Consider the following 15,058-nt stretch of genomic DNA (forward strand, 5'->3'; position numbering starts at 1 on the left):
TATATTGTCTTCTGTATGTATATATAATTTTTGGTGCTCTTTGGCAACATAAAAATGTTAATGTATCCAGCTTATAAAAACATAATATTAAACTGTATTTTGGAATAGATATTAAAACTCTAAGAAGTCTGATAATATTGCTAAATGTCTCTAAGAAAGGTTTAGACTATTTTTAGGATGAAAGGGCGTAATTTGGAGAGTCTGCTTTTTGTTTTCAAAATTAGTGGATAGGCCTCACATTAGTCAACCTCTGTCCTGGCTACCTTCGTGCTGGGCCCAACTGCTGACATGTGCACACAGAGCCAGACATTAGGTAGTGTTAGTTCACCCTAGCTGTTCCTCTCTATGTACACATAGCTCCATGGCACATATCCTAGGTATGACACCAAGGTGCCTACATGGTGTGGTAGGGGAGTCAGGCATACAAATGCTGCACAGGTAGTGAGGCTGAACAGGCATAGACAGCATTGGCTGAAGAAGATCTTAAGCATTTCCTTGTTGGAGTGGAGACCTGCTCTCTGGGTGGAGATATGTGTAACATACCAAATTACTGTTACCTAGGAAAGGCTGCCATGCATGTCTTCAACAAGTAAATGGGTTTAGCATAGTCAAGTAAATGGGTTTGGCATAGTTACAATAGATCTAAGAACCAAATCATGTAGTAGAGTGGAATTTTCTACTTTTGGTCATGCTTATATTGATACAGGGGAAGTATCAAGCAACCTAGAGACCAAATACAGTGTTTTTAACTGTGGACTTAACGTTCACCCAAAAATGGAACACAGAGAATTCTTTTGGAACAGAAATCTCTTTGGAGAGTAAGTTGGATGTAGGGTTCAAACTGACTCCTGTACCATATTTATACTGAACACAGGAAAGAAGAGTGGGAAATTGAAGGCCTCCTATAAATGGGATTGTTTCATTCTTGGCAGTAATGTTGATTTATATTATTCTGGCCCAACCCTCTATAGCTGGGCTATGTTAGCCTTTGAAGGTTGGCTTGCTGGCTATCAGTTGAGTTTTTTGGGGGAGTTTTTGTTGTTGTTTTTTTTACAGAGACAGAGCATGAGTCAGAGAGAGGGATAGACAGGGACAGACAGACAGGAACGGAGAGAGATGAGAAGCATCACATCAATCATTAGTTTTTCATTGCGTGTTGCAACACCTTAGTTGTTCATTGATTGCTTTCTCACATGTGCCTTGACCGCGGGCCTTCAGCAGACCGAGCAACCCCTTGCTGGAGCCAGCGACCTTGGGTCCAAGCTGGTGAGCCTTGCTTAAATCAGATGAGCCCATGCTCAAGCTGGTGAACTTGGGGTCTCGAACCTGGGTCCTCTGCATCCCAGTCTGACGCTCTATCCCCTGTGCCACCGCCTGGTCAGGCTATCAGTTGAGTTTTTACATAGCCAAATCCAAACTATCACAGAATAATTTCACCCTGGGTTACAAAGCTGCAGTCTTTCAGCTACATACTCTTGTGAATGATGACACTGAATTTGGAGGGTTTATCTACCAGAAGGTTAATGAGAAGATTGAAAAAGCAATAAACCTTGCTTAGACAGTAGGCAGTAACAATACCATTTTGGCAGTGCTGCTAACTACAAGTTGCATTGTAGAATTTATCTGTTAAAGTAAATAATACCAGCCTGATAGGACTGTGTTATACTCAAGACTCTTCCACCAGGAGTCAAACTGACCCTCTCAGCTTTAATAATAGGAAGGACTTCAATGCAGGAGGTTATAGGAGGTCACAGGTTGGGATTTAAACTAGAAGTTTAATGAGGTTTTGAATAAGGCATCAGATTTCTCCCTGGCGGTGAAAAGAAATGAACCCACTATGTTTTGGCCTTAAAATCCTTCTCTGAAATTTCAAAAGTTTGAACTTTTTATTCTTCCAAAGAATTATCCTCTCCACACTAAAGTCTAGAGATTGCAAGTCTATCCTCAGGGAGGTGCATAAAGGCATGCCTGGAAGTTGTCATGTTTATGCCACATTTCAGTACAGTTCCACAGTATTGTTTTAAATGTGTTCCTCAGTGATAATGTAGTGTCAGGTTATAAAGAAAGTAACCTGATCCTCCAATTTGTACACTATGTTCATGTCCTACACCACTTTTTTATGACCTTTTATTAATATATTGGTCTCTGTGGTATAGTGAAATCTTGGGTTTTGCATTAGAGTAAAATAAACACATCACATTAAAGAAAGTATGAATATTCCATTTCCCTACGCAGAGCCTTTTGCGGCTTTCCACAGGTAACCCTTAAAGTAGAAGATATTGTAAGTTATTTTCCAGGTCTTGTTGAAGGAAGATATTGATGATAAATTGTCCTTATTACCATTGACTGCTTCAACAGAGTTTTGTTACTTTTGAACTTAATTCTAGTTGGCCTATGTGTCAGATGAACATATAAAATCTACTTTAAATAGTGGTTTGTTTTCAGACAAGTGACATATAAGGTTAATATAATAAACCAGATTTTATTCAAATGCTTTAAAAATGAGGACATTCAAAGCATGGTATCTTTTTTAATATTGTTTTTCTTTCAGATGGGCCATCTTACTCTAGAAGACTATCAGATCTGGAGTGTGAAAAATGTTCTTGCCAATGAATTTTTGAATCTCCTTTTCCAGGTACGTTTAAGGTAAACGACCGGTACAAAGGGTAGTAGTAGCAGTAATTCCATGTCTTTTCCATTATTTAGTAGTTAGTATAACCGGGCTGCCAAACCAGATATGATAAATAGAAGAAGTACATTATCCTGTGCACTATTTGAAAGATGGTAAGAGAGCATGAGTGACTATTGAAGCCTCTCAAAATCATGATGTGGGAGATAGGAAAGCAGAATATAGATGACTGTTTATCTTACATAAGTCATAATTGAGAAGCCGGTAGACATAGAGAATAATTTTAATTGTAAAAGTCATCATAATTTGCTTTTTATTTACTTCTGTCATTTTTAAAGGCCCTTCCTAATGAGTAAGACAGTGTAAACAGCGAGATGGATCATAAGTAGGCAGCTATAATTTAAAAAATATATACGGTCTCTTTAGTTAGGAGATTATCTTAGTTGCAAGGTTGTTATTTTTTTTTAATACTTTGGAAGGTCCAAGAAAGATTGAGGGAAAAGAAGGGAAGAAAATCTGCCAGGAGTGAACAATAAGTCATGGAGCTTGCTAGATTTTAACTATTTATTTATTAAGGTAGTTTTCTTGCTCTAATATTTGAAAATTATGATTTCCCATTTTTCATAGTTCATAATACAGTTAAGTTCATGTAATAGTGATTTTTAGATTCTCCTAATTTATTTTTCTTTCCATGTGAAGGTACTCCTGTGAAGGTCAGAAAGGTTTCTTATCTTTATATCTATCATGATCTTCCACTGTAAATAAAGAAAAGCTTATCTGTGTGAAATGGCTGTGTTGGACTAAATAGAATAGGACTCTTCCTGACAGTTAATGACTAAATATTATATATCTAAAACATACAGAATCTGATAAGCCTATGGTATCCAATTAAACCAATTAGTTGTTCCACTGTTATTTTTAATTTTTAGCAAGAATATAGGTTGTTGGCTTTATAAAATATAAATATGGACAAAATAATTTGACTACTAGAAACATGAAAATTGATCAACTGTTTTTATCTCATTTAAAGTAATATATTCAACTGCTTTATCTCATAATTACAGTTGCTCCTTGACTTACAATGAGATTCGTCCCAGTATAAACATCATAAGTTGAAAGTATAAGTCAAAATCAGCTGTTTTTAAAATTCTATGTTCACTTAATATATGAGTCAACAGGCTGTTATGCTAACTTTTATTTTCTTTTGTCTTAAAATTAGTAGGGTTAGATGGTAAATTTAGTGATAAAAGCTTGAATTGTGATATTATTTTATTTGCCAAAATCCTCCTCTTGGCTGAGTATAGTATAGGATTATCAGTAGAACTAGAAAATCATTCCTGTGATAATATCTCTTTCAATCTATTTTATAAACTCAATGCTCTGTTAAAATATTAGCAGAGGAAGCATGATCAATACTATCAAGCTTTTATCTCAAACTTTATCAAAAAGTATCATTTTAAAGAGTGCGGTAGGGAAAATAGTGCCCCCCCACTTCCTAACAGCCATGCCCTAATCCTTGGCACCTGTGAATATGTTATGTTATATGGCAAAAGGAACGTTGCAGATGTATCAGATTAGAAGGGTTAGCAAGATGCTAAATTGCTGGATTTAAAGATAGAGGAAGGGGCCAAAAGTAAAGGAATATGGTGAATTCTTGAAGCTGGAAAAGACAAGGAAATAAATGTATTATTCTTTTGACCTCTAAAAAGGAATACAGCCCTGCTGACATCTTGGTTTTTAGTCTAGTGAGACCTGTGTCTGATTTTTGACCTACAGAACTATAAGATAATAAATTTGTTTTAAGCTGCTTAGTTTGTGGTAATTAATTATAGCAGCAATAAAAACCAATACAGAGGAAGATTATCCATATTTAGGAATTGGACAGCTCAATATTTTAAAGATGTCAATTTCCCTTATATAGCTTTATAAATTTGGTACACTCATAATTGCAATTCCCCCAAAATTTATTGTTGTTCTTATGGAACTTGACAAGCTGATTTCAAATACATAGAGAAGTGGAAACAGCCAAAAATAGCCAAGATACTTTAGAGAATACTTAGAGGACTTTGATTATCTAGGAATTACTATGAAACGATAGTACTGAGACAGTGTGATATCTGCATAAAGTTAGACAAATAGACCAATGGAACAATATTGAGAGTTCTTAAACAGACCTCCATATATGTGATCACTTATTTTTATAACAAAGAAGACATTGCATTGCTGATGGGGAGGAGTGGTCTTTTGAATAAGTGGTATTAGAAAAAAGCAGAACCTCAATATAAAAATTGGCAAAAAATTTGAATAGGTGCTTCACAAAAGAGAAATATATACAAATAGCTAATAAGTATTATCAAAAGGGGCTAACCTCTTTAGTTTTTGTGGAAATACGTATTAAACCCCCATTTGTGGCCCTGGCCAGTTGGCTCAGTGGTAGAGCATCGACCTGGCGTGCAGAAGTCCCGGGTTCGATTCCCAGCCAGGGCACACAGGAGAAGCGCCCATCTGCTTCTCCACCCCTCCCCCTCTCCTTCCTCTCTGTCTCTCTCTTCCCCTCCCGCAGCCGAGACTCCATTGGAGCAAAGATGGCCTGGGCGCTGGGGATGGCTCTATGGCCTCTGCCTCAGGCGCTAGAGTGGCTCTGGTTGCAACAGAGTGACGCCCCGGATGGGCAGAGCATCGCTCCCTGGTGGGCATGCCGGGTGGATCCCGGTCGGGCGCATGTGGGAGTCTGTCTGACTGTCTCTCCCCATTTCCAGCTTCAGAAAAAAAACAACAACAAAAAACCCCCCATTTGTAATACCTACCGACATCCTACAGAATCATTAGTTTTTTAAGTGATAAGAAGTATTGGTGAGGATAGCAAGTAACTATAACTCTCACACATTGCCAATGGGAATATAAATTGTTAAAAATACTTTGGAGATTGTTTGGCAGAGTTTATAAAAGTTGAACATATGCATACCATATGACCAAAACAAGTCTATCCCCTGTGTGCCCTACAGAAACTTACATATCTTAGCACCAAAAGAGATAAAAGTAAGTTCTTATAATCACTATTTGTTATAATCAAAAACAAAGAAACTACTAAATTATCTATCAATAATAATAAATACAGGCCCTGGCCGGTTGGTTCAGCAGAAGAGCATCAGCCTGGCATGTGGAAATTCCAGGTTTGATTCCCAGTCAGGGCACATAGGATAAGCAGCCATCTGCTTCTCCACTCTGCCTCCTCCTCTCTCTTCCTCTCCTGCAGCCATGGCTTGAATGAGCAAGTTGAACTCAAGTGCTGAGGATGGCTCCATAGAGGGGTCGGGAATGTTTTTGGCTGAGAGAGCCATGAACGCCACATATTTTAAAATGTAATTCCATGAGAGCCATACAACAACCTGTGTATGTTATGCATTATCCAATAAAAATTTGGTAATGTCCCAGAGGACAGCTGTGATTGGCTCCAGCCACCCGCAACTATGAACATGAGTGGTAGGAAATGAATGGATTGTAATACATGAGAATGTTTTATATTTTTAACATTTTTTTTATTAAAGATTTGTCTGTGAGCCAGATGCAGCCATCAAAAGAGCCACACCTGGCTCGCGAGTCATAGGTTCCCAACCCCTGCTCCATAGCCTTGTATCAGGTGCTAAAATAACTCAGTTGCCAAGCAGCAGAGCTGTGGCCCCAGATGGGCAGAACATCATCCCCAAACGTGGTTCCTGGGTAGATTCTGGTCAGGCTCATGCAGGAGTCTATGTCTCCACCTCCCTACCTCTCACTTGATAAAATTAATAATCATAAATACATAAATAAGTTGTGGCACATACATGCAACGGTCTACTTCACAACAATGAAAATAAATACACTAATGCTATATTCAGTAGCATGCATGAATCTTACATAATGTTGAGTTGCAAACACTGGAGCAAAAAATTGAAAAGCAGACAAAGCAGTTCATGGTTATAGAATTCAGGATAGCTCATTTGTATCAAAGAGGTGCAGTAGTATCTGGGGAGGAACCCAAAGTGGAGCTTTGGCAGATGTAGCAGTGTATTTCTGGACTGGGTAAAGCTTACATATGTGTGTTTACTTGGTGAAAAGTCATTCAACTGTAAAAAACAAAAGTCCTACCCTGGCCGGTTGGCTTAGCAGTAGAGCATCGGCCCAGCTTGTGAAAGTCCCAGGTTTGATTCCTGGCTAGGGCACACAGGAGAAGTGCCCGTCTGCTTCTCTACCCTTCCCCCTCTCTTTTCTCTCTGTCTCTCTCTTCCCCTCTGGCAGCCAAGGCTCCAATGGAGCAAAGTTGGCCCGGGGGCTGAAGATGGTTCCATGGCCTCCACCTCAGGCACTAGACTGGCTCCGGTCTTAGGTGCTAGAATGGCTCTGGCCACAACTGAGCAATACCCCAGATGGGCAGAGCATTGCCTCTAGTGGGCGTGCTGGGTGGATCCCGGTCGGACACATGTGGGAGTCTGTCTCTCTGCCTCCCTCACTTCAGAAAAATTAAAAAAAAAAAAAAAGTCCTGGACCAGATGGCCTCAAAGGAGAATTTTATGAAACATTCAAAGAAAATTTAACACCTGTCCTTCTTAACTATTCCAAAAAACTCAAGAGGAAAGAAGACCTTCGCTCCTTTTACAAGGCCCATGTTACCAAAATCCTCAACAAAATATTAGAAAACTGAATTCAGCAATACATTAAAAAGATCATAGCCTGACCAGGCGGTGGCACAGTGGATAGAGTGTCAGACTGGGATGCAGAAGACCCAGGTTCAAGACTCCGAGGTCACCAACTTGAGCACGGGCTCATCTGGTTTGAGCAAAAGCTCACCAGCTTGAGCGCAAGGTCACTGGCTCGAGCAAGGAGTTACTCAGTCTGCTGAAGGCCCGTGGTCAAGGCATGTATGAGAAGGCAATCAATGAACAATTAAGGTGTTGCAATGCCCAATGAAAAACTAATGATTGATGCTTCTCATCTCTTCGTTCCTGTCTGTCTGTCCCTGTCTATCCGTTTCTCTGACTCTCTCTCTGTCTCTGTAAAAAAAAAAAGATATACCATGATCATGTGGGATGCCAGGCTGGTTAAATACCCACAAATCAATTGTGATACTCCACATAAACAAAATGAAGAATAAAACTATATGACATATCTAGATGATTTTACTAAAGCCAGCACCCATTTATGATAAAAAAAAAACACTCTAATATGGGAATATAGGGAACATACCTCCACATAATAAAGGCCATGTATGACAAACCCATAGCTAACATCATACTCAATGGGGAAAAACTAAAAACATTTCCCTTAAGATCAGCAACAAGACAGGATGTCCACTTTCACCACTCTTATTCCCCATAATATGGGAATACATAGCCACAGCAATAGGACAGGAAGAAATTAAAGTCATCCAAATTGGAAAGGAAGAAGTAAAACTCATTATATGCAGATGGCATGATATTACAATATAGAGAGAGAATGCAAAAGATTCCACCAAAAAACAATTAGAACTGATAAATGAATTCAGCAGAGTAGCAGGATACAAAATATTTAAAAATTGACTGCATTTTAATACACCAATAATGAACTACCAGAAAGAGAAATTATGAAAACAATTCCTGTTTACAGTTGCACCAACAAAATAAAATACATTTGAGTAAATTTAACCAAGAAGTTAAAAGACCTGTACTGGGAAAATTATAAGACATTGAAGAAATTGAAAAAGATATAAGTAAGCAGAAGCATATACTTTGCTCATGGATAGGAAATAATAACATTAAAGTGTTCATAACTACCTAAAGCAATCTATCGCTTCAGTGCAGTCCCTATCAAAATACTATTGGTGTTTTTCAGAGAACTGGAACAAATAATTCAAAAATTTATATGGAACCACAAAAGACCTCAAATAGTTACAGAAGTCTTACAAAAGTACAAAGTTGGAGGTAACACACTACCTGATAACAAACTATACGATAAGACCATAGTAACCTAAATAATGGTGCTGATATAAAAACAGACACATAGATTAATGGAACAGAATACAGGGCCCAGAAATAAACCCACGTATATGACAAAAGAAGCAAGAACATACAATGAAGTAAAGACAGTCAATTCAGTAAAAAATGTTGAAATTGGACAGATGCAAAAAAATGAAATTAGATCACTTTCTTACACCACTTGCAAGAATAAACTCAAAATGGATTAAATACTTAAATATTAGACTCAAACCAAAAAAGTGCTAAAAGGAAACAGGTAGTAAACTCTGACATTTCTCTTAGCACTATCTTTTTCTGATATCTCTTTGGGCAAAGGATATAAAAGAAAATATAAGCAAATGGGACTACATCAAACTAAGAAGTTTTTGCACAGCAAAGGAAACCAACAAAATGAAAAGATAACCTACTGAATGGCAGGAAATAATTTGCCATTGATATATCAATCAACAATTAATATCCAAAATTTATACAGAACTCATACAACACCAAGAAACAGAGGCAGATTAAGGTCAGTTGAGGCCCCAGGCGCAGAAGAAAATATTGGGCCCCTTAAAAAAAAAAGAGGGAAAATAAAAATACATTTTAACCATATTTTAAAATAAATAAAAAATATTGTGTACTACTAATGTTAAAATTGCACATATGAAAACAAACTTGGTGTCATCAGAAAAATGTGTAAAGTTGGGAATTTTGGGGGCCCTTGGGAAGTTGAGGCCCAGTGTGCGCGCCTGGTGTGCCCGCTGTTAAATCCGCCTCTGCCAAGAAAAAAATCTATTAAAAAATGGGCAAAGGACCTGTATAGACACTTCTCAAAGGAGGACATTCAAATTGCCAGTAGACATATGAAAAGATGCTAATGTCATTAAATATCAGAGAAATTTAAATTAAAACCACAATGAATTATCACCTTAATACTTTCAATACTGTGTTTAGAAAGTAAACTTTTAAAAAATGGAAAATACACACTGAAAAGTGAACAAATCCTAAGTGTACGGTTCAATGACTTCTTTAGTCTTTTAATTTTATTTTCCAATATGAGAATGGGTAAAACAAATGGTGGTATATTTAAACAATGGGATACTCAGCAATAAAAAAGAGCATGGATGAATCCCAAAAACCTAATTTGTATATTTTATTATAATATAAATGTTACCTAAAAGTAAACAGAATTGTAAAACAATATTTAACTTGCCTGACCAGGCAGTGGTACAGTGGATAGAGCATTGGACTGGGAAGTGGAAGACCCAGGTTCGAAACCCCAAGATTGCCATCTTGAGCACGGGCTCATCTGGTTTGCACAAGGCTCACCAGCTGGAGCCCAAGGTCGCTGGCTTGAGCAAGGGATCACTTACTCTGCTGGAGCCCCCTACTCAAGGCACATATGAGAAAGCAATCAATGAACAACTAAGGTGCAGCAACAAAGAATTGATGCTTATCATCTCTCTCCCTTTCTGCTTGTCTGTCCCTATCCCTCTCTCTGTCCCTGTCACATACACAAAATTTTTTTTCAATGATAAATTGTTGAAAAAAATCACATCTTTTGTGATGATATGTGGAGAAGGCAAATAAAACAGATGAGGAAATGAGCCTTTAAGAAGCATTCGGGACAATAATTTTTCTCTTAGAGCTGTTCAAATTAACCCCTTCCTCCTTATATTTCATCTCATATACTTTTCATCTCCCCTTGACCACCTTCTCTAAGGGCCATGATATAGTCTTGAGATTTTAGGAAACAAAATATTCTCTGTGTGAGATATATTAAAATACATAGTATTAATGAAATATTCTGAAAAATTATTTCTTCTTTTTCTTTCATCCATCGTCTTCTGCCCCTCTTTGCCCTCCCTCTTTTCCTCCATTCCCCTTCCTCTACCCCCCTCTACCTCCATCTCACATACAGACTTGGGAGTTGGCCTTCACTGAAATGGTTTGCTTAAAAGAAAAAAAAAGCTGATATTTAAAGTTCAAATTTACTCAGGTGACTCACTGATAATTCATCAATTGAAAGCTCTGCAAATAATGTGAAAAATACTATCGGTCATTGGCACCAGTCAATGAAGTTTAATTTACCACTTTTTTCTTTAGGTATGTCATATAGTTCTGGGGTTAAGACCAGCTACTCCAGAAGAGGAAGGACAAATTATTAGGTAAGTTTGTAGTTTCAGTCTGTGTATTTTTCATTGTATAGTTGAATTTGCTAACAAGTGAAATATATCGTTACTAAGGAACAACGTGTTCCATTTAATGTAATTATTACAGTAACACCATGTTTCTCCAAAACAGTTACATATTGAAATATTTTTAAGTAATTTTCTAATTGAGGGATTGGATTTATTTAGAAATCAAATTCCATTTCACATTAAAATGGCACTGAATACTAAATTTAATTTTTTGAAATAAAAAAGATACTTCATAACACAAAAAGGTAGTAATTTTTCCTTACTACAAAATAGTTCACATTTGTTGCAGAAAGATTAGAAAATAGACCTAAGCAAAAATGCCCATTTTCTCTTTATTTAGATAATTGCTGCTGACATTTTTTATTAATTGCGATATTATTGACAACTAAATTATAAGATATTGAAAGAGTACAATATAGTCCTGGTGGGACAGCTCTGTTGGGTACAGCATCATACCAATGTGCCAAGGTTGCAGGTTCAATCCCCAGTCAGGACACTTACAGGAATAGATCGGTGTTTCCGTCTCTTTCTCTCTGTCTCTAAAATAAATCAATCAAGAAATCACTAATAATAAAGAGAAATAAAGTGTACAATATGATGATTTTATAAATGTTTACTATTATGAAGGGATTTCCTCCCCTCCCATTGAGTTAATTAACACTTCCATTACTATCTTTACCTTTTCTTTTTCTGGATGAGAATAGTTAAGTTCTCTCTTAGCAACTTTGAGTTGCATAAGTGTTATTTATTATAGTCACCATATTACACATTAGATCCACAGACTTTATCCATCTTATAATGTAAGTTTGTACCCTTTACCAACCTCTTTTTATTCCTTCCAGCCCCCAGCAACTACTTTTTCACTCTGTTTCTGAGTTTGCCCCCCTTCCCCTCAGCTTTTTTAAGATTTTACACATAAAATGGTACTGAGTCCTATTTAGTCTTATGTATCTGGCTTATTTCACTTAGCATAATACCCTCCAGCTTCATCTATTTTATAGATGACAGAATTTACTTTTTTAAAAAAGAATGAATAACATTCCTGTGTGTGTGTGTGTGTGTATGTGTGTGACATTTTCTTTATCTGTTAATTTGTTGTTGAACACTTAGGTGGTTTCCATACCTTTGGTATTATAAATAATGCTGCAGTAAACATGGGAGTATAGCTATCTTTTCAAGATAATGTTTTGTTTTATTTGGATATATACCTAGAAGTGGGATTGCTGGATCATATTGTAGTTCTATTTTTAATCTTCTTGAGAACCTTAATATTATTTTCTATAGTGGCTAGATCAGTTTACATTCCAATTGACAGTGTACAATGTTCCCTTTTCTCACATCCCTACCAGAATGTTATCTTTTGTCTTTTTGGTAATAGCCATCCTAACAGGTATGAGGTGCTAGTCTTTTGTGGTTTTGATTTGTATTTCCCTGCTGATGAGTGATGTTGTACACCTTTTCATGTTCCTGTTTGCTATTTGTATGTCCCTGAAAATGTCCTTTGCCCAATTTTTAATTGGATTTTTTTGTTTGTTTGGTCTTGATTTATCTGAGTTCCTTGTACATTTTGGATATCAACCCCTTGTCAGATACGTGGTTTGCAATATTTCTCCCATTTAATAGGTTGCCTTTTCATTTTATTGATAATGTAGTATCAATACTTTTTATATTCACATACCCACATATGTGTATGCCTCTGATGGAATTAAAAAAAATTTTCTATTCCTCCCCTATTTATATCTCTATTTTTCTTTAATACAAGCATTGGGACAATTTAGTAATAAAGTCTGTACGCCTTTGGTTAGGGATCTACATAGGCAGAATAATTTGAGGTAAAATATCTAAGTTGATAGACTTGCACATTTTTATATTTATACCTTAAGTTTTAATACCTTGAGTATCTTTCACTGTGTTAGTATTACCATTATATAATGTTAATATATAAGAAAGTTTCAGAAACAGAACTGAATCTCCACTAAACTTGTTTTAGAATAATCTCTCAATATATAACTTGTCACTCACTTTTTCTTAAAGTTGTAGTGACATTTTTCAGTAGTTTCTCCTGGCTTTGGGCTACTTGATAAAAAGAGTTTACTGAAACAGAGTTGTTTGGAATACCTGAGAACAGGTTTACATAGGCAGTAACAATTGAGATTCAGATTATTTGACGTGGCACGTGTATTTCCAACTCTTTAAAAAAATAGATTTTCTAAGTGGTTATTTTTTTATTTTATTTTAGTTTTTGTATTTTTTTGAAGTGAGAAGAGGGGAGGCAGAGAAACAGACTCCTGCCCATCTGGGGAATTGCTCCGTTGCAACTGGAGCCATTCTAGCACCTGAGGCAGAGGCCATGGAGCCATTCTCAGCACCCTGGATAACTTTGCTTCATTGGAGCCTTGGCTGCAGCAAGGGAAGAAAGAGATAGAGAGAAAGGAGAGGGGGAGGGATGGAGAAGCAGATGGGCTCTTCTGTCGCAGCTCGTATCTTAAAAAATTTGTATGTTGGTCTATTCGTATCTCAAGGTACCACTGTATATAGGTATTTTTATATATAAGGTCTACCGGAAAGTTCTGTCCTTTTTTGGAATAAAACAAAATACAATTTTTTCTTACCATCAATAAACTTTATTAAAAAATATAATTGCCATTATTATTAATGATTTCTTGCCAGTGTGAAGGCAATTTGTATATCCCATTTTTGAAAAATATTTTATCTTTTCATGCGAAAAATTGAACCAGTGCTTGTTTGATATCTTCTTCATTTTTGAATTTTTTGCCTTTCAAAAAATTTTGTAAGGACAAAAACAAGTGATAGTCGGAGGGTGCTAAGTCTGGGGAATATGGTGGATGCGACAGACATGCTTCTGTAGCATTTCTTCCTTGTTGAAATTCGTAAAAATTACAGTGACATAAGTGAACTTTATCAGTAGCCATGGGTGCACTATCGCTTCACACATAAGACTAACGTGAATCAACTTTGTTTTAGTTAATTTGCTACGTCAGTATGTATACATTAAGTGATAAAAAGAGAGAGGCACACATGCTCCAAATAAACATGTGCTTACATGTCGAAACTTGTGATAGAAACGGACAGAACTTTCCGGTAGACCTTATATTATTTATTTTTGCAGTAAAATAAGCATTTTCTAGTCTAAAAAGTTGAAAGCAATATAAAAAATATTCAAGTTGTAGTATATTCACTGGTGAGTGCCCATATAGAATATTATATGTTTTTAAAATTACGTATATTTAAGAGTGTAGAAAGTGGCCTGACCAGGTGGTGGTGCAGTGGATAGAACATCGGAATAGGATGCGGAGGACCCAGGTTCAAGACCCCAAGGTCACCAGCTGGAGCACGGCTCATCTGGTTTGAGCAAGACTCACCAGCTTGAGCCCAAGGTCACTGGCTCGAGCAAGGGGTCACTTATTCTGCTGTAGCCCACAGGTCAAGGCACATATGAGAAAGCAATCAATGAACAACTAAGGTGCCACAACAAAGAACTGATGCTTCTCATCTCTCTTCCTTCCTCTCTATCTGTCCCTCTCTCTGACTCTCTCTCTATCTCTGTCAACAAAAAAGAAAAAAAAGTGTAGAAAGTGTTTAACAGCATAGGAAGTGTTTATAAAGAGTTTGGCAAAGGTTTATGAGTGTAGGGAGGGTTTATAAAGCCTTAAAATATATATAAATAATCAAATAAATGTAAGGTCGCTACTTCTCAGGTTTTCACCTACCGCTGGGGGTTCTGGAACCTAACTCCCATTATAGACGAGGGACCACTGTATCCAGAATAGGTAAATCCACAGGGATAGAAAACAGCTTGATGATTGTCATGGGAAAGGAGAAGGGAATAATAGGAAAAAACTGCTCTATGTATAACTGCTTCTTTGGGATGTATGAAAATGTTTTGGAGAAATTTACATAACAAAATTATTTTAGGCCCTGGCCGGTTGGCTCAACGGTAGAGCGTCGGCCTGGAGTGCGGGGGACCCGGGTTCGATTCCCGGCCAGGGCACATAGGAGAAGCGCCCATTTGCTTCTCCACCCCGCCCCCCTCCTTCCTCTCTGTCTCTCTCTTCCCCTCCCACAGCCAAGGCTCCATTGGAGCAAAGATGGCCCGGGCGCTGGGGATGGCTCCTTGGCCTTTGCCCCAGGCGCTAGAATGGCTCTGATCACGGCAGAGCGACGCCCCGGAGGGGCAGAGCATCGCCCCCTGGTGGGCAGAGCGTAGCCCCTGGTGGGCGTGCCAGGTGGATCCCGGT

The 15,058-nt window shown here is 37.5% G+C and overlaps 1 protein-coding gene and 1 pseudogene across 4 annotated transcripts in view; both read left to right on the top strand.

Annotated features, from left to right (window-relative positions):
• USP32 (ubiquitin specific peptidase 32) overlaps positions 1-15,058 on the top strand; it is a 178,963-nt gene that overhangs the window by 82,475 nt on the left and 81,430 nt on the right. For all 4 annotated transcript variants that reach the window (XM_066363173.1, XM_066363174.1, XM_066363175.1 and 1 more), the window contains exons 10-11: positions 2,552-2,635; positions 10,705-10,766. In XM_066363173.1, the coding sequence (XP_066219270.1) occupies positions 2,552-2,635; positions 10,705-10,766 (146 nt within the window). The remainder of the gene's footprint in view (positions 1-2,551; positions 2,636-10,704; positions 10,767-15,058) is intronic.
• On the top strand, positions 515-1,779 carry LOC136394081 (voltage-dependent anion-selective channel protein 3-like; annotated as a pseudogene).

The sequence above is a fragment of the Saccopteryx leptura genome, chromosome 2, assembly GCF_036850995.1.
Source record: "Saccopteryx leptura isolate mSacLep1 chromosome 2, mSacLep1_pri_phased_curated, whole genome shotgun sequence".
In the NCBI taxonomy this organism is placed as follows: Eukaryota; Metazoa; Chordata; class Mammalia; order Chiroptera; family Emballonuridae; genus Saccopteryx; species Saccopteryx leptura.